We start from the raw sequence: 24,075 nt of genomic DNA, 5'->3' as shown, positions 1-24,075 counted from the left end.
AAGAGTGCCGTTCACGCTTCCCAAAGACACATTATAGTACAAAGGTAGCAGATGAGATGGCCGTGGTGGTGGCCAAAGAAAGATGTTTACTGAACTCTGAACATCTTCATGCACAATTAAATATGGAAGTTCTACACAAAGGCTGAGAAGGGAGGGCACAAGTAGCTAAGAAGGCCTATACGGTCCCTTCCCCCGCTTCCGAAGCTTTCATGCTTTAGTCTTCTAATCTGTAACTATATTCTATCACTGCTTTTCTACCTGAACATTCCTCTTAGAGAGTGTAATCCACCTACAACCTGTATGTACTATTCAGCCCACACACCTCCCTGATCCAGATGGTGGAATAAGCCCTCAGCCTCATTGGCTCCATCAAACTGTTGGTTTGCAGGAATCTGAACTGGAGGCATGGGGACTAAATCAACTCTAAAGCTCTGGTAAGCCTCAAGGACACTGCACTTCGTGGGCTGTGCATGGCAGACCATGCAAATGGGAAAGAGGAAGGTCTACAGAAAGCTAAGAGTGAGGTAGGTGTAGAAAGGGGCAGAGAACAACCTTAGACAGAAAGAATGAAAAGGACAATAAAAATCACAACAGCTTATGGGGAAGGAGATGAACCTGGGAGAACAGATTTAGGCTCTACTTTAGGACTGGTAAATCATCTAACTTCACCACACTGAGTTAGTGTGACCTCAATCACTAGCCTTGCTCTCCTTGACCTCCACTTCACATGTACAAGGAGAATTCATGGTGCTCCTCCCAAGGATTTTAGGAGAATTACATAAAACATGCTTGTGAAGCAGTTTAATACAACTATCAATATGAAGGATGTAAGAACTATTAGTGCACAATAGTTAGAAATGTAACACTTCTATAGATGTTCTATGCTATAAAATGGGGATAACTATGGACCTTCCTTCATAGGGACTAAATGAGTTAATACACACAGAGTCTTCAAGGAGTATCTGGCACATAGTGAAATCTCAGTAAACCTTCCAGCAATACCACCACTATTGATGATGTCATCATCACTTACCACTATCTCCATCATCATTAGCCCAGCACCATCCAGGACCCAGCAGCACTTTTAATAATTACCACTTTCAAAGATTAAACCATTATTCATAAAATGATGGAATGATATTTCCCTCTGTGCAGGAGTTTGTGACTTTTGCATTCTATATTAGGGCCATTTTTGCTGATGAACCTATTCATTGTGAAGCAGGGGCAATACTTTATTTCAATATAGCTTTTTGGTTCTATAGAGGCAAATCATCCATGAAAGGAATAAGTAAATGAAAGCAATCTAAATGTTCCCCAAGGGGGAAACACATAATTCAATGATAGTAAAGTCAAGTAGGTATAAAATTGTTGAGCTATTAATATAATGTATATAAAGATTTATTGAACTGCATTGTGAAGCTGTATAGAAAGATAATGTGATGCTAAATCAAAACATTAAGATTGTACACATTGTGGGGCTGGAGAGTTGGCCCAGTTGTTAAGAGCACTTATTGATCTTGCAGAGGACTCAGGTTCAATTCCTAGCAACCACATGATAGCTAACAACTGTCTGTAACACCAGTCACGGGGCAGGGGTGTAGTGGGTAGACATTCCAGCTTTGACCTGGAAGTTCCAATCCCCATTGAGGCTTCGGTAACGGTCACACCTACAAGGCGGGGCCGAGAGAGGACGCTGAAGACCTGAGAACCGGATGCGTGGGCTCTCTTGGTTCCTTGACCCTGGACGCTGGAAGTAGAATGAGCAGAGTTCTCCAGAGAACACCGCTGGACTGCGCCACATCTTTCCCAGACCCTGCAACCTACCTATCCCTTCACTTGTAAGTTACCCCACAAAATAAACTTCCCTTTTAACTACGTGGAGTGGTCGTAATAATTTTACCAATACAGGGGCTGGGAGGGGGTTGTCTAACACCCTCTTCTGGCCTCCATCAGTACTGCATGCATGTGGTTTGCAGACATGCATGCAGGCAAAACAACTATACACACACAACAGTTGAAAATCTTAAGAAATATTGTATATACTTTAGGACTGCGACTCTATAATAGCTGAGTATATATGGAGTCTTAAAAAACATCGATGAGTTCTATTTTGTGTTATATTTATTTGTTCGTGTGTGTGTGTGCGTGCGCGCGTGCACATGTGTATGCATGTATGACAAAGCACGCATGTGGAGGTCAGAGGTCACAACTTTGTGAAGTGGGTTCTCTCTTTCTACCATGTGTGTCCCAGGGACAAAATTCAGGCCACTAGACTCAGTGACGAGTGCCTTCACCTACTAAGCCATCTCCCTGGCTCACAGTGATGAGTTTCATCAAGTTAGGCAGATGGCAGGATCTCTGATTCCATTGACCATGCTTTCTATAGTTAACTGAATAGAAATAACTGCCTGGTGCACTATTAATTTGAATCTCCCAATGTTAAGTACTAGAAAGTACACACACACACACACACACACACACACACACACACACAAAACCACATAATTTTTCTTTCCAGACAGAGTAAACCAATAATAATCCTTTCACAGTTTTAACTATAAATAACCTCCCTTGACTATATGTCATTGAATATTATGTTAGGATTGGTGAAAGCCTAAATCTTCAAATAAAAAATGTCCACATTAGTCTTTTTCTGGCTCATATCTATGCCAGGCTATAGCATCTTGAAATAAAGCAAGTCATAGGCAATTAAGAAGACATTTGGTTCTGCTCTGGAATACTCAGTGTGGCTTCCTGGCACTGCTCCAGAAAGCATATGCTTCCAGTGACCTAGTGATCCCAGGATGAACTCCCCGGTAGGCTCCCTCTCTATGCCCAGGCTCTCAAAGCTAACGGTCTTGTCAAGTCTATTAGAACACTAGATTTTTATCTTAACACAGCTAGAGGTTAAAGCAAAAACTAGTTCGTGTGGCATCGGTAAATAAAGATAAGTTTCAAACAGTAGAAAACAGAAAATGCATTTTGCTAATGTGCACCGTCGTATCCTGTCTTACTGATGCAGAAGGGGGAGAATGAATCATCGTTACAGAATCAACTGATGAGAAACACAGAGCAACTTGATGGGCAGCCCCTCCCAGAGCCGGCCTCACAGCTCCACTAAGGGTCTTTTTAATAGTCCGCAGTAAAGCGTCAATGTGGCAAAAATTCCTGAAATCTGGCAGGATGCAGAGAAAGTTTACTGTTGGAAAAGCGGCATGAATGTCTAGCCGTCATTTCTGGGTTTAACCTCTTCCTTCTTCCTAAAATCAAAGTCTGAGAGAAACCCTAGACCATGCTTGATAAGGCATTTATTAAAAATGAGTTCTGTCTTGGTCTGTTTCCTATTGTTACAACTGACTAGCAGAAATTGGATAATTCATTTAAAATGTTTACTCAAGATTATGACAAATGAGATAGATATATGCAAAAAGTGGAGCAGAGTCAGTGATACTATTTAATTTTCAGTTAATATCATTTAACATTATTATTGCTTTTTCTTAACCTTCAACATTCAAAGAAATTGCAGTCCACCAGATATAGTGTAAAGATACTGCTTTGTGTGAACAGTTTTCAGTAGTGTGCATTGGCCAACCATGTAGTAACAGTGTTTTGCTATTAATATCACATAGAATAACAAATTCATTTCATCCTGAAAAGCATACTCTAGGAGCAGCTGAACCATGGTAAATATTTAAATATCACTTGATTTTTTTTCAAATACTACCTGTTACAATATACATTCTGTTAAGCAAACTAGTTCATCTGACATTGGTAAATATGAGATGATTTTAGTATAATGTGATAGTTTGAAAACTGGTTTTTTCATATGTAATTTTTCTCACTATCTTAATGTCTAAACCACCTCTAAGAGAAGTGTGTCAAGAAACAGGCACAGGCAAGGCTTATTCTGAAGGATTCTGGTGGTTCACGAAGTAATACCAAGAATTCACCAAAACTTCTGCACTACAAAACAAACAAGTTTTTCTCCAGCCTACAGAATAGGAGAAAATACTTTATAGCTATATGCCTCACTGAGGATTAACATCCAGAACATACAAAGAACTCAAAAAAATAAAGAATAAATGGGCTAATGAAACAAATAGAAAATTTTCAGAAGTACAAATGACCAATAAAATTATGAAAATGTCCACCATCCTTAGAAATCAGGGAAACACGAATTAAAACTACATTGAGATTCCACTCTGCCCCTGTGAGAATGGCTATAACTAAGAAAATAAGTGACAATAAATGCAGGTAAGGATGTGGAGAAGAGAGAGATTTGTACAATAATGGTAGGAGTATAAATTGGCCCAGAAAGTATAGAGATCAGTCTGGCAGTCCCTCAAAACAATTTAAAACAGAACTGCCATGTGACCCAACTCTACCACTCCTGGGTATATACTGAAGGACTCGAAGGTAACATATCACAGATACCACCCACCATGCAAAACTATTCACACTAGCCAAGTCATGGGATCAAACTAAAACTCAATCAGAAAGTGAATGGAGAAGGAAAATGCATACATGCCCAATAGAGTTTTATTCAGCCATTAAAAAAAAGAATGAAATTATGTCATTTGCTGGAAAATGGATATAGACATCCCATTAACTGAAATAAGTAAGATACTCGCATTTTATATTATAATACCAAAATTAACATGAGATCTTGGAGGATAAGAAAGAGGAGGTTATGGTTTAACAATAATCTGTTTTTATGCCAAGTTGGACAAAAATCAAAGTGTCTGGGTTAACTACTTGCTAGCTCAACACAACCCTGGATAATTTGAAGGCATCTCAACTAAGGAATGACTCAGATCAGACTGTCTTGTGGCCACGCCTTGAGGAATGATTGATGTGGGAGGGTCCCTCCTACTGTGGGTGGTGCCACCTCTGGAGGGTCTCCTGCTTTGGCTGGTGGACTATAACCTCAAGGATGAAAAAATAATAATAAAATAAAGGAAACCCTTTGCTCCCCAAGCTGGTTTTGGTCAGTGTCCTTTTACAGCAAACTAGAGCAGATACCTTGGAGCCGGAGAGAGAAGCGGTTTTAAGCCACCCAATGTGGGTGATGAGAATTGAACTCTGGTCTTCTGCAAAAGCAGTGAGGGCCCTTGGCCACTGAGCCATTTCTCCAGACCCCTGGATGTTTCTTAAGTCTTAAAACTTGCAATTTCGTACATAGGAGTAGACGTTTAAGAGAAATTACATTAGATATAGAGACTATTATAGTGGATAAATGGATTGATGTTATTCACTGTTCTTAAACAAAGCATGTCAACATATGGGCCGCTCTTTAGATCTACACTGGTAGATACCTAGCAGGGCGTATAAATCCTATACTAGATATCCCTTTGCTGACAAACCATGCACTGTGATTGCTCTATTGCTACGGAAGTTCAAGAGAAGTGTGTCTGCCTGTCTCCACAAGAAGGCAAAAGAATCTTGTGTTTAGATGTCACTGTGGGCCCAAATGTCATGCCCTGGATGAGGCTGCACTATGTCACACAATTGATCCTGGCATGTGTGGCTGTCACATTGTGCTTACGGAACTTGACTCGTCACTATTGTTTTGATCTCTCAGACAGCTCTGAGGAACCACACTTTTAGATAGAGGGCAAGAACAATGTGACGAATGCATGGTATTAACTGTCACTATAATTGATGGGGGAAAGACAATCGAACCTTACAAAAGGCCAAAAAAAAAGGTCAGATGCAAAATAGTGCATATTCTACCTTGCTTGTTGTTCTAGAATCTTATTGATCCACAAGTATACATACATGCATATATGTGTATTCCTATATGTACACTTATTATTTGAAAGTAGACGGGAAAGTGGCGGAAGGGAGGGGACACAGAGCAGGAGGATGAAAGGAAGAGGTATTAATGACAGAAAAGAGGGAGGGCTGATTACGGCCAAAGCACATGCTACATGTTAGGATTCAAACTTGGGACAAATGGCTGAGGTGCCTACTTAACATGTCAACGCAGTCCTGGCCACCAGTTCTTCCTGCACCCCTTAATCCCTACCCTGCTACAGGGTCCTCCTGGCTGGCATACTCCACCTGCTCCCCTAAACTTCTCCAGTCCCGGGGCTCAGCCGCTCTTCTCTATACAATCCAAGCATTCTGGGCACCCGCCCTCTCTGCTCCTTTGGCCTCCTGTCTGCTGCACCTGGTTCCCCTCTCTTCCCTCTCCCTTCTCCCCCTCTTCCACGTGGCCCAGCTCAGTCCACTCATGTCCCCTCTGGACCCTCCCAGACGTCCCTGTCTCTGACTATGCTCTCCCATGTCTATGTACAATAAAGCTCCTCCTCCACCACACCTAGGAGCAGTTTTGTCCTTTCATTTATTTCTTTTTTTTTTTTCATCCAATATACTTGAAAGAACTTTTCTTTCTTTATGTGTATAAAGAGAAAGTAAATAGGACTTATTCAGAAGAACACATCAGCTTACAAGGAACAGAATTGTGGAACATGCCCACTCAACATCATATCCTTTTCTACTCAGGCCCAACTGTATGTCTTCCAAAGATAACTGGAAATCTCCCAGATATTTATGCCTCCAAACTCTGGGTGCCTGAATCCTCCAAGTGTTTCCTTACATTTCACCTCTCTGAGATTTTTTGAGTATGTACTGTACTGATTTTTAATAGCAATTCACCTTCCTTTTTAAGACTATCCGTCCTTTTGTTAAGACTGTCACTATTTTTGTAGTATTTCAGGGTTGCCCGTGTCATGAGTGATCAGCCCCCCCCCAACGTGGTTTTTCTCATGGAGGAATGTGATTTTTTCAAAAAGCCCTGGTTGTATAATCATAGACATATGTGATTACTGAACCTAGCGAGAACCCTGTCCCTGTCATTTCTAATACCTCCTAAAAGCCAATTTACAAACAAGTATAAGGAAACTAATCCTGGAACCCATGAAGTATTAGTCCCTGGAGAATAGAGCAGAGGATGTTCAGTGTTTGAACCGTGACTGAGTAAGTAATATGGCGCAGCAATGCTCATCAGTACCTCTCCAAGCCCAGGACTTTCCTCCCCAGAACTTGGATTTTGCTCCCCTTGGATAGCTGTTGTCTGGTTCTCTAACCATTTCTCTGAACTGGAATAGGAAATCATCATGGTTTCTGTTCTCTGGCCATGGGACCTCATTTCTCTAAAGAAAGGACAATGTATTCGGAAACATTAAAACACAGGCTCGGAGCTTTACACAATTCGCAAGGACACAGTGAGCCAAGCTTAAACAAACGAGCTGTAGGCCAGAAGGATCACCAACTGGCGAAGCACCCATCTACATTGTCTCAACTCTGACCCAGTGAGATACTGACTGCCCCGACTCATTATTTTATCAAAAAAAAAAAAAAAATGGAGGGGATAATAGTACGACTTCCCCATAGGGTTTCTATGACAATTAAAATGATAGTTAGCACCTAATTATGTTCAGTGAGTGTTGCTTGCTGCTTATTGTTTAAACAAACACTGTCTTGGTGATCCTACCCCAGAGAATACAGAGGTGTTGAGTTTATGAAAGTGAAACATTAAACATAGTCAAGGCCAGCACACTAGCCAAGCCCTTCCCTACCTCTCCTCAGGGCAGATGCCTTTCATTAGGCCTGGCCTCGGTTCTTATTTGCAATGTAAAGAGCTACAATGTGCTACTTTTCACTCAGCAAAACGACACAGAACATAAGCCCCCAAAGATATCCTAAATAATCCACAAGTCGTAGCGGTTAGTTACCATGCAGCACAAGCAAAGTTCTGCACTCTAGGAAATGCGGAGTCCATCTTCCGGAGGAGTGGACCACCAGGCCAACTGCCATGTTGCTCACAAAGTACTGTTCTTTTTGTTCCCCCAGCTTCACAGAATTCAAAAACAGAGTTGTGGGGAGGAGTGAGCACAAAGGCCAGGAGGCAGCAGTGAGTGAAGGCGACTGTGTGTTATTAATCCATGTGATTAATCCAGCAGGCTGAGGAAGACCGCAGAATCAAACCCTGCGTGGTTTTGATCCACATGGATTAGAAAACGTTGCTGCTCTCCCCTGCCGGTGCCTCCTTCGCTTTGCGCTTGAGTTTCATTCTTCAGAGTCTGGCAGGCACAAAAAGCAGAGAGCATTCACAAGGGGACCCAGCGGCACAAGCACTTTGACAAATGTCCTTCTCCCCTCCCTTTCTGGGACACACTTCCTGAATTTCCCAAGAACTAAGCCCTGGGTTTGTATTTGCATCATTTCCTCCCCAAAGCTGAGCAACTGGAAGCAGTCCCCCAGATGCAGATGTCTGCCAACCCATGAAAAGTAGTTTTATACCAAGAGGTGAGCTGTCAAAGCCAACCCCAAGCTCTTTAGCAAGAAAGTGGTGAGAAGGATACAGACATATTCCAGATCCTGGTGGGAACCACCCCTTTGGAGTGAGCACTCCCATGAGCCCCCACCAGAATCTGAGCATGTTCTCACAAGCTCGTGGGGGTGGAATGGAAGCTCTCAGTTGTGCCAAAGAAAGAGCAAGAAATCTTCAAGAAAGAGACAAGGGCAGCAAGAGAGGCAGGGCCAGGTGGTAACCTCTTCTGTTGGTTACAAAGTGATTCTGACGTATGTGTCAAGATATGTGACAAGCTAAGATAGGAAGCAAAATGGCAGAACAAAACTGGGCCTTCTCTAGGAAATCAATGTGATCTTAGCAGAGGGATCACCAAGATTTATAAGACTTGTAGAGAATGAATTCCGCTAAGACCGTTCTGAGTGCTATGTCGACAGAATGGCGACTCTGGCAGGAAACACAAAAATCTTCCCCAAACCTGTAGATACATGGGTCATGCCTGGCTATGAGCTCTAGGAAAAATTAGGGTTCCAGGTTAACAAGGTCCCAGCTCTCCTTCTCCCTTTTCTGTCCCTGTCTTCCCATTTTCTCCACACCCTGCTTCCTCACCCTACTGCACAGACAGAGGTCAACAGCTGGGACAGTGCCTCTCAAGTGACATTCTGTGGTCACCAGGTCAACATCCGTTGATAGAGTTCATCAGAAAGCTGCGTGCTTTGGTGATCTCCTTTTGGGATAACTTTATACTTTCCTGAACCTATAAGACTTTATCCATATAGTTTTCTTAGGGCTGCCCCAAGGGTCCTATATGGAGCTTGATATAGAGCAAGCACTTACTGTGTGCTATTGAACTGTGTCATAGGAATTCGTCTCAGCCAGAAACCATGGCCTTTAGATGAATTCCCCATCTCCCTACTGAAGATGTGTTTATCTGTGTAACTCCCACTGGAATTCTGAATGTTGGAGAACACATGGTCTGTGGCAGAGAGAGCTTATCAATGTGACATTGATCTCTACGAGTGTGGTTTGTGCTCATGTCTGTGTATGTCTCTGTGTGCATGTGTGCACACACTTGAGTGTATCATTATCAGCATCTATATCTATTTGTATCTCCTTCTCCACCTCCACCCACTCACATCCTCACAGCCATTGCAACCCTCTGGCTCAGCTCCTGCTCCAGGTAGGTACACAAACCACAAGGTGATGGTCTCTAAAAGTAGATGGGAAGAGGAGCATCTTTGGCTGTGACTTCAGTGCCGCCATGTAATTGAGGACAAAATCCAAAACTCTTCCATGTGACTGACAAAGCTCCCAAACCCTCAGCACCATTTACTTTTCATTTCAATTCACACAACACCTTCCCTTCTCCAGAATGAATATCAATTTTCTTAACCACCATATATTAAGTAGCTCCAAGTCTGCTGTATTCCCTCCAGTGCACTAATTAATCTGTTTTTCATTTTTCTTGAATTTATCTTTCAAGTTTTTGAAAAATTGTATAGAAGTTTCTTTACTATAAGATTTACTGAAATAAAATTTGCATAGTGTAGAATTCACTGATTAGTGTCCCGCTATATGCCTCATCAAACATACAGGTCTATAATCATTTTCACAATTAATATTTAAACTAACATTCCAGTCAACTCAACAAAGCCTCTCATTTAAAAAAAAAAAAAAACATTATTCAACCGATAGCTGGATAAACCGTGGTAAATCCATGCATCACAACTAACACCATAGGTCTGAAATGCATTATACTGAATGAAGGAAGTTAGATTTAGGAAACTGCATGTCAAATAATTCTATTGATATGAAAGTCTAGAAATGAGAGAACTATGAAGATATTAAATAGCCTGTCTGTCATCGGAGTCTGCGGTTGGGCAGGGACTGGTTACAAAGATACATAAGAAAATTCCCTACTATTTTTCTTCATAGCTTTTATTGTTATCTACTGTAACCTTGGTAATTTATTTGTTTACTTATCAATTTTTACCTTACTTAAAAGCACATTTCAAGAGGACGGGGACCGTACCTGTCTTTTTCCTGTATATATTTCCAAAAAGTAGCCTGATGCCAGTTACCTGAAGGGTGTTCAGTCATCCCTTATTGGGTAAATTGATGGTAGTGTAAACGTTCTCCCACATCAGCCTTTGATCTCAGCCCTCATCTTTAATCCATGCTCATGTCCTGTGAACATGTCGCCTCTGGTTGTTCCTTCCCTCTAATTTCATAAACACACCATTTCCTGTCATCTTTTTACCTGGCGACTATAATAGCTTCAAGAGTAGATTTCTTGCCTTCAGACTTGTCTTTAAATCTATCTTTAACTGCTACTACAGACAACTGAATCACATCACATCCCTGTCTTAAAGAAAAAGGCGGTGATTCCCCCTTCCCTATCAGCCAGCCTTACTATGGATCTTCCCTCTTTCAAGTGTCCAGTTCAGATCCCCATCCTGATACAGAACCCAGAACTCAAACGCTGTTCATTTGTCCTAAGGGTTACATAAAACCAAGTATGTGTCTCAGCCCTAGAGAGTCCCTGATGACTAACTATCCCCACCCACTGGTGTCTCTAGTCATAGCTTACATGAAGATGTCAGGTCATCTAATTTAAGAAGAATATTAAAGCACTTAGAGCTATCAGCAGAAGTCACATGACTTTAAAGCAGGGCAATTCTCCAACAGTTACAGTCATAGCCTCAGCTCTAAAGATTCTCATGCACTGGATTTTGAAATCCTACATGTTTCAGACAGATATAGTCGCCATTTCTGATCATCCTTGATATTTTGAAAAGAATAAAGATGTTGGTATTTACTTTTATTGACTTACACCAATTGCCTGAAACTGAGTAAATTCCTTAACAGGGTCTTTGTATAATACTAACAAGAGTGGGATACATCAAAATCCACTTTAATATATGCTACCAAACCCCTGAAATATGAAATCCATACTACCATTGTCTTTTAGTGTCCAAAGGGGACTAGTTCCTGTACTCCTTGTTCATTGACACCAAAACTTGAGGTTGTCCATGTCCCTTATATAGGAAGGCATGGTACTTGTAAATAACCTACAGGGCTTCCCATGCAGTTTAAATCATCTCTGGATTACTACCAATACCTGATAACAATGTATGTGCTATGTAAATACTTGTTATATCATATCATTTAGAATATGTTTAGAATAGAGGTACTTTATCATAGCCATAAATACATTTGGTTCAACCTATAGATACAAAGCCTTGGAAAAAGATCTCATCAAAATTATACAATTCAGGACATTGAAACCATCATAAAACCCTAATATCCAAGCATATGTAAGAAACTAATGAAGAACCAGATTAACCCCATGTTAGGCTTAAAAGTCATCTTATACTAAAGACAAACTAGGTTCATTCCTGTTTATGAAAAACCTCTGTTTTTCAAGGAGTGCCACTCCCCACCTGTAACCTTAACTACAAATGGTTCTGTACTGCCTGTTCTTTGTTTGTACTGTTCAGTGTCTTTGTTGCCATTGTTGACCACCTATGACTAACTTGTTATGACCACCTGTTACTTATATTACCTGTTACTTATGACTACTTTGTCGTGACCACCTACGACTACCTTGTCATGACCACCTATGACTACCTTGTCATGACCACCTATGACTACCTTGTCATGACCACCTGCTGTGATTGCCTTGCTTTGAACCCCTGTTATGTTCTGCTCCTGTTACCCCACCTATTTTCCCCCATTTGGAAACCCTTTACCCCTGAGCTCTATGAAATCCTTGTCTTCCTCGTATCCAGTGCTGACCTCCTGAACCCCATCTTGAGTGGAGGCAGCCCATGTACACAAATTAAAAGGCTTGCTTTAATTAATTGCTGGTTTTAATTAATTTAGCCATCTTTGGGATTAACACTATATGGGTATATTGCATAAGTAAGTATAACTTAACATAACATATGAAATGAAAACATAACAGAACAAATGAAAACTTTCTAACATTCAAATTGATAAAATAGCAGAACACAAATCAAAGCACAACCACCACCTGCTTTATCGATCATTATAAAATTATTGCTTTTTCTTAGATAATAAATTGGTTATATGACTCATTTCCCTTTCAAGTCATGGAAATACTCCTCAAAACGGACTTTATCGATAGTCCCCAGTGGCATAAAAGTCTGCAGTGGAAGAACACAGTAGATGGGAACACAACTACACATCTCATTGGCCTCGTCAAAAAATTATATTCTTGTAAAAAACTGGTCCCCCATAAATTTAGTTTGGAAAACCATCCCCGGCCCTGCCTCTCTTTCTCTCTTTCTCTTTACCTCTCTGTCCCTACTCTAATCACACACATTTGGTACAATTTAGGTACAGTTTCCACTGTGGCCCACCTAACATGCTTCATTTTACCAGGCACTTGAGACCCAAATTTGGCCAAAGTCATCAGACAAAATGTAAAGATTATATATATATATATATATATATATATATATATATATATATATATATATATATATGTAAAGGAAGAAATAGGGTCTTACTTTGGTTTACTTCCTTTTGGATTTTGAAACAGGGTCTCACTATGTAGCCCTGGGTGGTCTAGAACTCACTATATAGAACAGATTGGCCTCAAACTCAAAGAGATCCACCTGCCTGTGCCTCAAGCTTTTCCTTTTGAGATCATCAACTGTAAGAATAATGCATACCTCTGGCTACAATTTTCTAACCTTTCTGAAAATGAAAGCAACAATTAAATAAAGCCAGTAATATCAGTGGGATAAAACCCTAGTAATGTCCGTGGATCCATGGATCCAGCAAAGCCTTGAGCCAACCTCCCCCTGGATTTTCAGACCACAAACCAACGAAGGGCCTCTTTCATCACCAGGTTGGAAGGCACTAAAGGGTGAAAGCTTATGATTTTTGCCTGTATACTCTATAGCTTCTTTGGAAACCATGAATTTCTGTGGGCTCATTTACCTGGAAATGGTAGAAAATTTAATCTATCCGTTTTATGTGATGCAGAAAAATTCTTCATGTGAGTCACAAACCTGGAGCAGGGCAAGGGTGTTTTTTCACCACGAGGGCTAGACTGTGAGGCAAAAGAGAAAAAAAAACCAAACAATGTTAGGTCTGCGACTCCACAGACAGGGCCCCCCACCTACAGCCCTTACCTCACTAAATGAGTGACCTTGGAATAGCACGTTTGTCTCTTTATTCTTGAAAAGTTATAATCCTGAAAACAACTACAATCAACTCCCACTGCCCACAGCACACACACACACACATTGTGTGTTTCATTGAAGGAATTAGTGAACATTTCCTGGGCATGCAGGAATTGTTTTTTTACTCAGTTTCACCATGTGCCACAAACGGTTCATGAAACTGACATTTTAGTGAAGGGTGACATACATTGAACAATAGATATCAAATGGAGATTTTTTTTTTATGTTGACACCAAGATAAAAACTAGGTAAGGTTAAAAGTAATGGGGAAACGTTAAGAGCAATACTCTTAATTTTTAAATATTTTTAATTATCTACATGTTTGGAGGGGTGTGTGTACATCAGTGCAGTGCCTTCAGAGGGCATCAAATCCACCGGAGTTGGAGTTACTGACAGTTGTGAGCCACTCGGTGTGGGTGCTGGGAACCGAACTCCTGTCCTTTGTAACAACGGTAAGTGCTTTTAACTGTTGATCCATCTCCCCATCCCCTCCCCCACTCTAATTTATATACAGAAATAAGATACGGCTTCTCAGATGGGAGTACTTTAGAATTAGACTCACGGGCAAAGGTGGTAGGTAGTATGTGGTGACCTAGAAGAGGGTCACTACAAACACAGGGAGTGTCTAGCAGACCAGAAGGTAGAGCTGTGGAAAGGAGGAAGCAGTCAGGAGACAGGAGAGGGGATGCTCAAGTCAGCTGCTGTGACCTTGAAGTACTCAACAAAATTTGAGAGGGGAAATAGCAACAGATATTGAATAAATAACAATGAATTAAGTAACCAAAAGGACGATTTCACTTGATTATAGTGAGAAGCAGTTTATTAAATGTTTTGTCAGTACCAATTGTCCATCAATGTTTATATGCCATTTTTATTGTTTGGATATGACTGAACATTATATCATTGCTTAGATATTGAATACATGGTACGTATAACACTTTCAATATTGAAGATAGTATCTATTTCAAAGTCGAACTCATAACAGTGGGAGCAAGGGCTGTCCCTAACGCTTTGGCTGGCTTTTGGGAATCTATTCCTCATACTGGTTGTCTTGCCCAGCCTCAATACAAGAGATGGTGCTTAGTCTTACTGCAACTTGATATGCCATGCTTTGCTGATACCCATGGGAGGCCTGCCCCTTTCTGAACAGAAACTGAGGAGGAGTGGATGGCGGCGCTGTGGGGCCATGGGGGTGGAGAGGGGAGATGGGGGAGAAAATAAGAGGAGAGGAGGGAGGGGAAACTATGGTCAGGATGTGAAATAAATAAATAAATTTAATTAATAAAAAAGAAAGGAAAAAATATAAATCTTTTCTTCCCCTTAAGTCATTTTTGACCAGAGTGTTCTGTACCAGCAACAGAAATGAAGCTAGAACAATGTCCAGTTAGATCCCTCCATTCCTCTTTGCAGGAACTCGAACGAGCTGTCGTCTCTGCTCCTCGGTTTCTATTTTTTCCTAGGGCTTCCTTCCCAGCAGTCGTTATCCTTACTTTAAAATGGAATGCTAAGTAACCCTCCAAGGCTGCAGAAGTAGCTGTTGTAAGGCAGTCCCAAATCTATTCTTCCCAAACCCACAGTCTTAACCTCAAATCATATAGCCTCCTTTCCTTAGTGCGGACACATCCAGCCACACAAACGCACAAAGCCGGGCAGGTGACCCTGACCTGTTTCTCTCTTGCTCTCCTGATCTGCTCAACTTTGAATCTCACCTCTCAAGATCCTCAGACCCACTCACTCCCCCACAGTCCTTTGGTACCCATGAGCTTAGCTACGTATAGCCTTGTTTACCTTTCTAGAATTCTCCTTTTCATATTCTTTTTTCTGAAAGAAAAACCCAAATAAGGTACACTCTTCACTGTGTTTTAAACAGCTGTCCATAACTGCCGGGCGGTGGTGGCGCACGCCTTTAATCCCAGCACTCGGGAGGCAGAGCCAGGCGGATCTCTGTGAGTTCGAGGCCAGCCTGGTCTCCAAAGCGAGTTCCAGGAAAGGCGCAAAGCTACACAGAGAAACCCTGTCTCGAAAAAAACCAAAAATAAAAAATAAAAAAATAAAAATAAAAATAAAAATCATCTGGGGAATATGTATTTTACAATACAAATTCTGATGCAAAATGCCTGTGGCAGAGTCCAGGAGTATACAGTGGTTAAAAAAGAAATCTCCCCAAGCAATTGATGCAGATAACAAATAACTTCTATTAGAACACCACACCGGGCTGGTTCAATAGCACCACCCAGAAGCCTATTACACCAGGAGGTTCTCTCACTCCACCTACATCTACTCAATCAGGATCTGCATCATCACAGTATCCAGCTGATTAAAGACCTAGACAACATTTTGATGTAAAGGATTTAATGCTTTCTGTAGGCAAGGAAGCTGGTCATGAACCAGGCTCCCTCCTCTTCCTCTACCTGCAGACCAGAGGACTCACTCCTCTGCAATCTAAATATGACAAACTATGGAAGTCGAGGCATCAAAAGCGAATGCAGTCCATGCCCCTCACCTTATTCACCTGGTGCCTTAGCATAGTTCCTGCTACATGAGACATGAGGCTTTATTGGTCCATGTTGGATTGAACTGAATAGAACTGATGTTTCAGAACATACATTGAAGTGTGTGTTTCATGGAGTTGCGATTGAACTGGAAAGATGGAGAAGAGGCTGCCAGTGTCGGGAGACAAATGAACCTGACTCCTTAAAGAAGAGACAACTCACTGTCGGGAGGGGATGGCGCTCTATGAAGACCTGTTGCAATCACTTGATTCAGTACCTGAACTGGGCACGTGCTCTATATTTTAAAGCCCCCACCTTTTTTTTTTCTTTTTTTTTTTTTTTAGGGAAGCGCAAACTTTCACCACAAAGATACAAGAACAGTCAATATTGATCTTCTTGACAAACGGCGCACCTCATGCCACAGGCCGCCCGGGCGTCTGCTCAGCACAGCAGCCTTCCCCTTTGTCAGGAAATAATGCCAAGTGGCCTCGTGCACTATCAGCTGCAGATCACAAATATTGAAAAGAAATAAATTTCTCTGAATGAAAAGCACCTTCCTTTGTTTTCCAACCCTCTCTCCTCCCAAGTCATGTTGATTTTGGGGCTGCGCACACTCCCAGCACCTGTACTTTTCAATTGTTTGTTTGCCAAGCCTATTGTGGCTTTCTTTCTTGGCTTGAGGATCCATTCTAAGTACAGTAGCCAATGAAATCCTGTTTTCTTTCTCCCTTGGCATTATGTAAGGGACACAGCAGCTTTGGGCCACCTACAGCAACTGTAATTAGAGGACACAGGAGGACAGAATAAGAAATCCGAGCTCCTGTACCTGGACTTCTCCCTTAGGATCATGGGAAATGCATCACCCCTGCAGACCAAAGGCAAAAACAGGGATTTCTGCAACAGCCTTATTGTTTGGTGGAGGTTTTAACATCCTTAAAGGTGATGCTTTTTAACTTGTATTGCGGAAATCTGCAATCATTCTTTAACTGAGAATTGAGACCTAAGCAGTAACAACATAAGAAATAATCTTGCAATGTGTGTGCTACAATCTGAATAACCACAGAGGTCGAGTACTTACTATGGGAGTGGGGAGCGGAGGGAATCTCTAAAGCAAAGGGCAATAGGCTACATAATGCTTTGGGGAGATAAAAGGGAAACTAGGAGGAGTAAATGGGGAGAAGCGGGGAGAGGGGTAAAGGAGGGGACAGGAGCCAACACAACTAGCATGGACGCCTACTACTGCAGAAGTTTCCGAAATATGTATACATATGTAAAGGGAATTTCAATGAAGTCACCATGTAATGGGGGAGAGAATGCTCCAATCAGACATCCCATGCCACCAAGTAAAACCACCAATGCCAGAAATGGGTTACATCACGTTGAGTTGTTGGCCAAAGGGGTCCCCAGCATCACAAACTATTGCTCTGGTTATCGGTTGTCCTCCACGCCCTGATGGTAAAGTCTTCCTGCTGAGGAAAACACTTAGGTCATGAGCACAGAGGCACAGAGTTCATGCTGACTAGACGCTTCACCCCTGTGCTATCTAGTGTTCACTGTGCTGGAAGGCACTCTGGACACTGCCAGAGGAGAACAGGAGTCATTCCTATCACCCGGCGACCTACAACATTGACCCACCTACGAGGCTACTCCGACCACACAGAAGGGCTTCTGTCATTTTTCTTTCCCCTTTTAGTTTACTTTCATGAATTTTCGAGTCCAGATTACAGTTGTGGATCCCCATGGCTTGTGTAAAGCAAATACTTATTTTTGAGCACATCACTGCATACTCCATCCTATTGGTTGTGGAAACTTTAGTTGAGGACCAATGGCAAAAGGATATCCTGACAACGCTCCTTGAGTGGAGGTTTCATGGTGAGAGATGGCAGAGGCCAGGGCTGTGGCAGTTCTCCGACTACAGCAAGGCTTCCTGTCACTCTTTGGCTGAGACGGGCTGAGCTGGGTGGCCTGTATTCCTGTGCTATTCTTCCTGGGACCCGGGGTGCTGTGTTTGTAAGATGCGGAGTCAAAAAGCAAACTGTGTTCCCGGAAGTTAATTCTACTCTAGGTAAAACTGATTGTTTCTGATAAGGGTTAGTACACATGAAGCTGCTACTCACTGACCTACACTCACTCTGCCTTGGGAAGAAATCCCTAGGTAATCTACTTCTCCCCCAAATTAAAGGGATAATACGTACTACCAACCCTTAGGCCTACAATCAAGAGGTATGTTTTATTGTTGTCAATACCTGGAGTAAGCCCTAGAGTAAAAAGCTGAAACTGTACTCCTTAGGTACATGCTGATTGCAGCTGCTTTCGGCTTCTTACAACATTCAAAAGTTACAGGACATTTCAGAGGAAACATGGAAATACCATGGCTCTTGTATAGCAGGAAATCCAGATCCATGCAAAATGGATTTGTAGAAAGAGTCGTTTCTTTCTTTTTTTTTTTTTTTTTAAATAATGGGAAGAAAAATATACCTAAAAGCGAAGCTTCTGGAAAAACCATTTGTTCTTCCCTGTCTTGCATCTTTCCTCAAACTTGACCTTGGCCTCCCGCCTGACCTTGAGTTTCAGGGCTGGCTCTCTAAAGACAGCCTTGTTGACAACTGTTTTGTCCAAGGGGATGTCCACAGAGTACCTTGTGGGCATGAGGTGATTGTAGTTATAAACTTTCACACAGGACTTGATCTTTGACCTCTTGGCGATTTTCTTCTTGCCCATGGCAGCTGTCACCTTTCGGGGATAGCGGTCAATTCCAGCCACCAGGGCATGGCTGTAAGGGCGGTCTGAGGTGCCATCATCAATGTTCTTCACGATGACCGCTTTGCGTCCGGAGTAGCGTCCAGCCAGGACCAGCACCACTTTCCTGGGTTTCATGAACTTGCCCATTTCGACAGCAAGGAGCCGGTACCCAGCAGAAAGGAAAGAAGGCCACTTCCGCCCGAAAGAGTTGTTTCTTAAAAAAAGCTATCCTGTAAGCTAGAGAGGTTGTTCGGTGGTTAAAAGTATTGGATACTCTTCCAGAGGACTCTGATTCTATTCCCATCACCTACATGGCAGCTCACAACCATCTGTAACTCTGGATGGAAAGGATTCAATATCTTCTTAGGATCTCCAAGGAAACTAGGCATGCACAAACATACTACATGCAGGCAAAAAAATCACACAGAAGATAAAAAATAAATAAACTTAACAATTTTAAATTATTGTGTAAGAATAATCACCTCTAGACATACTAAAATTTATATTTCAAAATAATTCCTCATAAATCTAGCCCAATAGGATCTATAAAATACACTAAACAACATCAGTAACGCTGAAAGAGAAGAAGGGTCCTTCTGAAAATAAAATAATTGTCAGAAATTGTTTACAATATTGAAAATGAAATTGCTAAAAGGAAAGGATTTCAATAATGTTCTCATAAGTAGGTTTATAGAAAATAAGCCAGAAAAAATCCTTATGATCACTTAAGACATAACATTAATGAAATATTATTCATCATAGTGCACAAAATTGATGCCAAAATAACATTTTTTTAATTTTGTGGGTCCTGACTAATAATCATATGTTGCTATTATTTACGGCACTCGTATTAATAATAAAGTATTTTAAAACTAAAAGCTTTATTGTTTTATTACCATTAACAGGTGACATTTACATTTTGCTCTGCGACCCAGGTCTTGACAGTATCTGAAGAATTTTTTCAGAAAAAATCTTAAATTCCCACAGGCAATTGGACAAGGGTAAAAATCCTGAGCTGAGTGAACAAATTCTGCATCTCTTCCCTGTGTCATTTAGAGGTGGCCTTTCTGTCTTGGGAGATCACTTCCTACCACAGCTTAAAGCGTCTAAGACCAGTCTCTGGCCACATGACTAGAAAATCTAACATCTGCCATCTACTGGAAGTGCATGTTTTCTGGACTAAAAGACCGCACAGCACAGATGCACTTTGGTGACTTTCTCTGATCTTTGGCATCTCAGGCTGATGCCATTCTGATTTACATTCTTTTGTGATCTGTCCGGGTGATATTTGTTTTATTTATATCCTTTGTCATGCATCTCTGAGAACGTTAAGATCTCTTTGTCACTATTGAAATAAGTTTCACAATAAAGTGCCATAGTATGGGTTTTCTTTCACTGTCTGGGCGTTCCAACCACTCTTCTCGACCTGGAAATTCCTGTTTTGCAGTTTTACAAACCTTTTTCCCTTTTTCTTTTCTTTTCTTTCCTTTTTTTTTTTTTTGTGTGTGTGTGTGTGTGTGTGCGTGTGTGAAAATGATTCATAGACTCTCTTTGTGTGTGTCTGCTCTCTTCCTCTCCTCTCTCCTCTCCTTCCTCCCTCCATCCTACCCCCTTCTCTCTTGTTTTCCATTTTCATTTAAGTTTTCCTTTCTACTTTCTAGGGACTTCCTTTTCTCACATGGCATATCACACAGTTCCTCTCCAGTGACTTTCTTGATCATGCGACCTCTTCTTTTTTAAACGATGGCATCGCAACCACGTGTTTGGGATATTTCTTCTCTTCTCTCATTTGGGTGTGGTGTAAAGATTCGGTCCTTAATTACGTCATCAGCCTGCGATGGCGTCCCAGCCTAAAAAGCAGGTGGGCCCTCTGTGCCCCCCTCTCTTTCTTTTCCGCTCCTTCCTTCCATCTGTCGTCTCTCTCCCTCTCTCTCTCTCCCTCTCTCTCTCCCCTCTCTCTCCCAATAAAGCTCTAAAAAGGTAACCATGGCTGTGATTCTTCCAATCAGCACTCTCCACCGGCATGGCCACTGCGCGGTGGCCAGCCAGGAGCAGAGCGGCCGTTTAACCAACATGTGGGGTCTGCAGGGTCAGGTATGGATGAGTTTTGTCTGTTTGCTTCTCTAAACTCCCCTCCTCTGTGTATTTCAGTCTATCTCATGTTAAAGACTTCCCTCAGGGACCTGAAGAGGTTTGACTACCCATTCACTTTTTCCTTTAACTTTTTCCCTTCTGAAAGTATTTATTTTTTTAGCCAGGTGGCGGTGGCGCACACCTTTAATCCCAGCACTTGGGAGGCAGAGCCAGGCAGATCTCTATGAGGTCGAGGCCAGCCTGGTCTACAGAGCGAGATCCAGGAAAGGCACCAAAACTACACAGAGAAACCCTGTCTCAAAAAACAAAAACAAAAAAAGTATTTATTTTTGAGAAATTGTTTTATGGACACAATGTATTTCCATCATATCTATCCCTCTATTTCCACTCCCACTCTCTACACACTATTTCTCTCTCTCTCTGTCTCTCTCTCCTCTCACAAATTCATGGCCATTTCCTTTATGATTATTGTTGAGATATATTTAGAAAAATAGCTAAATATAAACTACTATTACTAAGCCCAATTCATGTGCCCATATGTATTGGGCACAGACAACCTATCAGGGGACTTGTCCTTGAAGAAAGCTGACCACCCCCCCTCAGCAGCCATCAGCTTCCTGTAGCTCTTCAACCAGAGGTGGAGCGTTGAATGAGTTCTTCCCCATCCATGCTGGAATGTTGATTAGTATGGTCTTGTGCATAGAACCTCACTGTTGGGAATTCGTGGGCACAACATCCCGGTGATGGCCAGGAGACATTACAACAGTCCCTTCACTTTTCATAGTAAAGCACTAAACACTAAAAGTCCAGCTCCAAGCTTTAGACTCAGGTGTGCCGGCCACAGAGTAAGCGTCCAAACACCAAGGGACAGCAAGCCTGTCTTTCCTATGACAGGTTCCTGGGGGTTCAAGGAAAAAACATTTCTTAAGCCTATTTGTTTGTTTTCTCAAATCCAAGGCTGGGATTCATATTCTGGAAGAAGAAATCCAGGGCAACAGAACAGGAGGAAATGGTCTGAAGGTCCTTATAAAAGGCAACTAAATAAAATTGCAAGATATTACTGTGTAATCTCCATGTCATCCTCGAGTTGAGAACTTTTTATCTTTGTTTCCAGGAAGTCAATCCTTGTCTTGACTCTGCGGGGTGAGCCAAGGGTGGTGGAGCTCAGAAGCCAGCCTCTTACCAGCCTCCTTTAGAGCCTTCCCCCGCCCCCCACTAGCTGGTTGGTAAATAAAGGAGCCATTGGGATCCGGGTTTTCTGTGGGTATAGCATGAGACAACGCCTCTCCTTTCAGGCCCCTGGATAGACGTCTGCTGGAAGCCACTGCTTCCCGTGGAAATTGTCATTTTTTTAAGCATCTTTACTTTCAAAGAATTATTGAAGTGACTCGCTTGATAAACAGTCCCCTCTGTGATCTTATGCTTAAACATAGGTACATTCCATCAAAGTGGCACTTGTCAATCATTTCCAGAATCAAATGAGACAAAAATAAAAATATACAGTCTTTATAAAAAACATTGAGCTACCCCAGGGAAGCTCTGAAAGCCAAGAGCTACTGGCCTGACGTGACCAGGCTATGCCAGGTTCCACAGGGCTCTGAGAGAGCTACACATACCAATCCCTTAGCTACCTGCAAGCAATGTGCAATATGCAAATTAGAAGTCTCTGTTCCATCGTGAACTCACTGGCATTTGAGGGGAGGAGATGTGTGAAGTATGGGAAGCGCACAGTGTCTGACAATGCAGCCCTCCCTTGTCTTCGCTAGCTAAGGTAGGCCACTTTTTCCAGAAGACTATCCATACCGTCATTCCCAGCCAACTCCTTCAAAGTCGTCTTCTGACCATAGGCAATTGATCCCTATGGAAGAAGCAAAGGCTGTGCTCCTGACCCAACCAGTCCCACCCAAGGCAAACACCTGGACCCATGAGGAATCCCTCCAATCGCAGGAGTCTGGACCCCAGACACATTCACCCTGGTGACTGGAAAGAGAAAGGCTTCCACCCCCAAGCAGTGAGACAGAGCTGTGGAGACAAAGAGACTAATTTGGAGGAAGCTGCAGCACGGCTTGGCAGAGAACAGCAGTGCTCAGACCCCGGGCCTCGGATTAATCCCTGCTGTTCTCCAACTGCCTCTGATAGTCACCCGGTACACGGTCCTCCCTAAGCTTTGGGTCCTCAGTCAGGTACTGGGCTTTCTCCAGAGTGATTCCTGTCAGTGGGAATGTTTTCTATTGGAACGAAGTGCCAAACACAGAGGTGGTAAGGGACTGGATGAACTGAGCAGAAAATATCAATGAACATTGAAAAGGAGAAGACAAGGATTGCAAAGTCTTTTTTTTTTTTTTGAAGTCTCTTTTAGAGCATTAAAATGGAGAACAAAAGAGATCTAGACCTCAGTTTAGACATACAGAGACACCTGGGTCCTCCTACCCACAGAGAAACTGGAGAAACATCTGTGATACATTTGGTCACATTTCTCAGCAGTGTTTGAGGTCCTTATATGTTCTATTTGTCCTAGGAGTTTGTCCTGGTATCTTCTAGATGATCAAAATTACTACCTGTATTTCATTATTAATTGGCCTGTCAAATGGGGTCAGTTTTCCTTATCTATTATTAGCTTTCTTTTTATTAGACCATAAATAAAATGCAACTGATCTCCTATCTATGCCAGCCCGTCCATCATTATATATTATACACACACATACATACACATACAAGCATGTGCGCGCGCACACACACACATTGTGAATATTTGAGACCCAAACATTGAGGAGGCATATGCATACAGAGACAAACCATCACAAAGGTATAATCATCACCTCAATATTCAGAAGGAACAAAAATGAACAAAGTGAAAAAATGTAAAATAGGTCACTATCTCCTTGATAGCTGTTGAAATGTATATAACTAAACTTAAAGATGGTGCTTTTCAATAACATATAAATTCCATATCCTTCCAGGTCCTCCTGGTGACTTGAACAAAGGAACCATAATTCAATTATCCAATGATTTATTATAAAACACTTTGCCTACACTGGATATTTGGATGTGTAAACATCAGAGTACTACACCCCCACCATCCCAGGCTTCACATTTCAGATTTCATTAGCCAATAAAACCAGGTTTATTTATAATAAAGTTAAGCCTTTCAAACCACTGACCATGGAAACCAGATTTTGAAATAATTCAGATTTGTGTTTCTGTTCTTTCTAAT

The 24,075-nt window shown here is 41.8% G+C and overlaps 2 protein-coding genes across 2 annotated transcripts in view; both read right to left on the bottom strand.

Moving 5' to 3' along the window:
• CUNH12orf42 (chromosome unknown C12orf42 homolog) overlaps window positions 1-24,075 on the bottom strand; it is a 153,482-nt gene that overhangs the window by 44,610 nt on the left and 84,797 nt on the right. The window contains exon 4 of the mRNA XM_052753022.1: window positions 13,289-13,400. Within this exon, the coding sequence (XP_052608982.1) occupies window positions 13,289-13,400 (112 nt within the window). The remainder of the gene's footprint in view (window positions 1-13,288; window positions 13,401-24,075) is intronic.
• On the bottom strand, window positions 18,504-18,960 carry LOC128119637 (60S ribosomal protein L27-like). The gene has a single exon (XM_052753021.1). It carries the CDS (start codon window positions 18,912-18,914, stop codon window positions 18,504-18,506), a length of 411 nt encoding a protein of 136 aa, XP_052608981.1. The 5' UTR covers window positions 18,915-18,960.

This window comes from Peromyscus californicus, unplaced genomic scaffold (assembly GCF_007827085.1).
Source record: "Peromyscus californicus insignis strain IS unplaced genomic scaffold, ASM782708v3 Scaffold_24__1_contigs__length_46423439, whole genome shotgun sequence".
Lineage (NCBI taxonomy): Eukaryota > Metazoa > Chordata > Mammalia > Rodentia > Cricetidae > Peromyscus > Peromyscus californicus.
The sequence above is the reverse complement of the archived record's forward strand: the minus strand, read 5'-3'. Positions and strand labels throughout refer to the sequence as shown.

Coding starts and splice junctions, on each gene's coding strand:
- LOC128119637 (XM_052753021.1), bottom strand. CDS start 18,914: ATGGGCAAGTTCATGAAACCCAGGAAAGTGGTGCTGGTCCTGGCTGGA.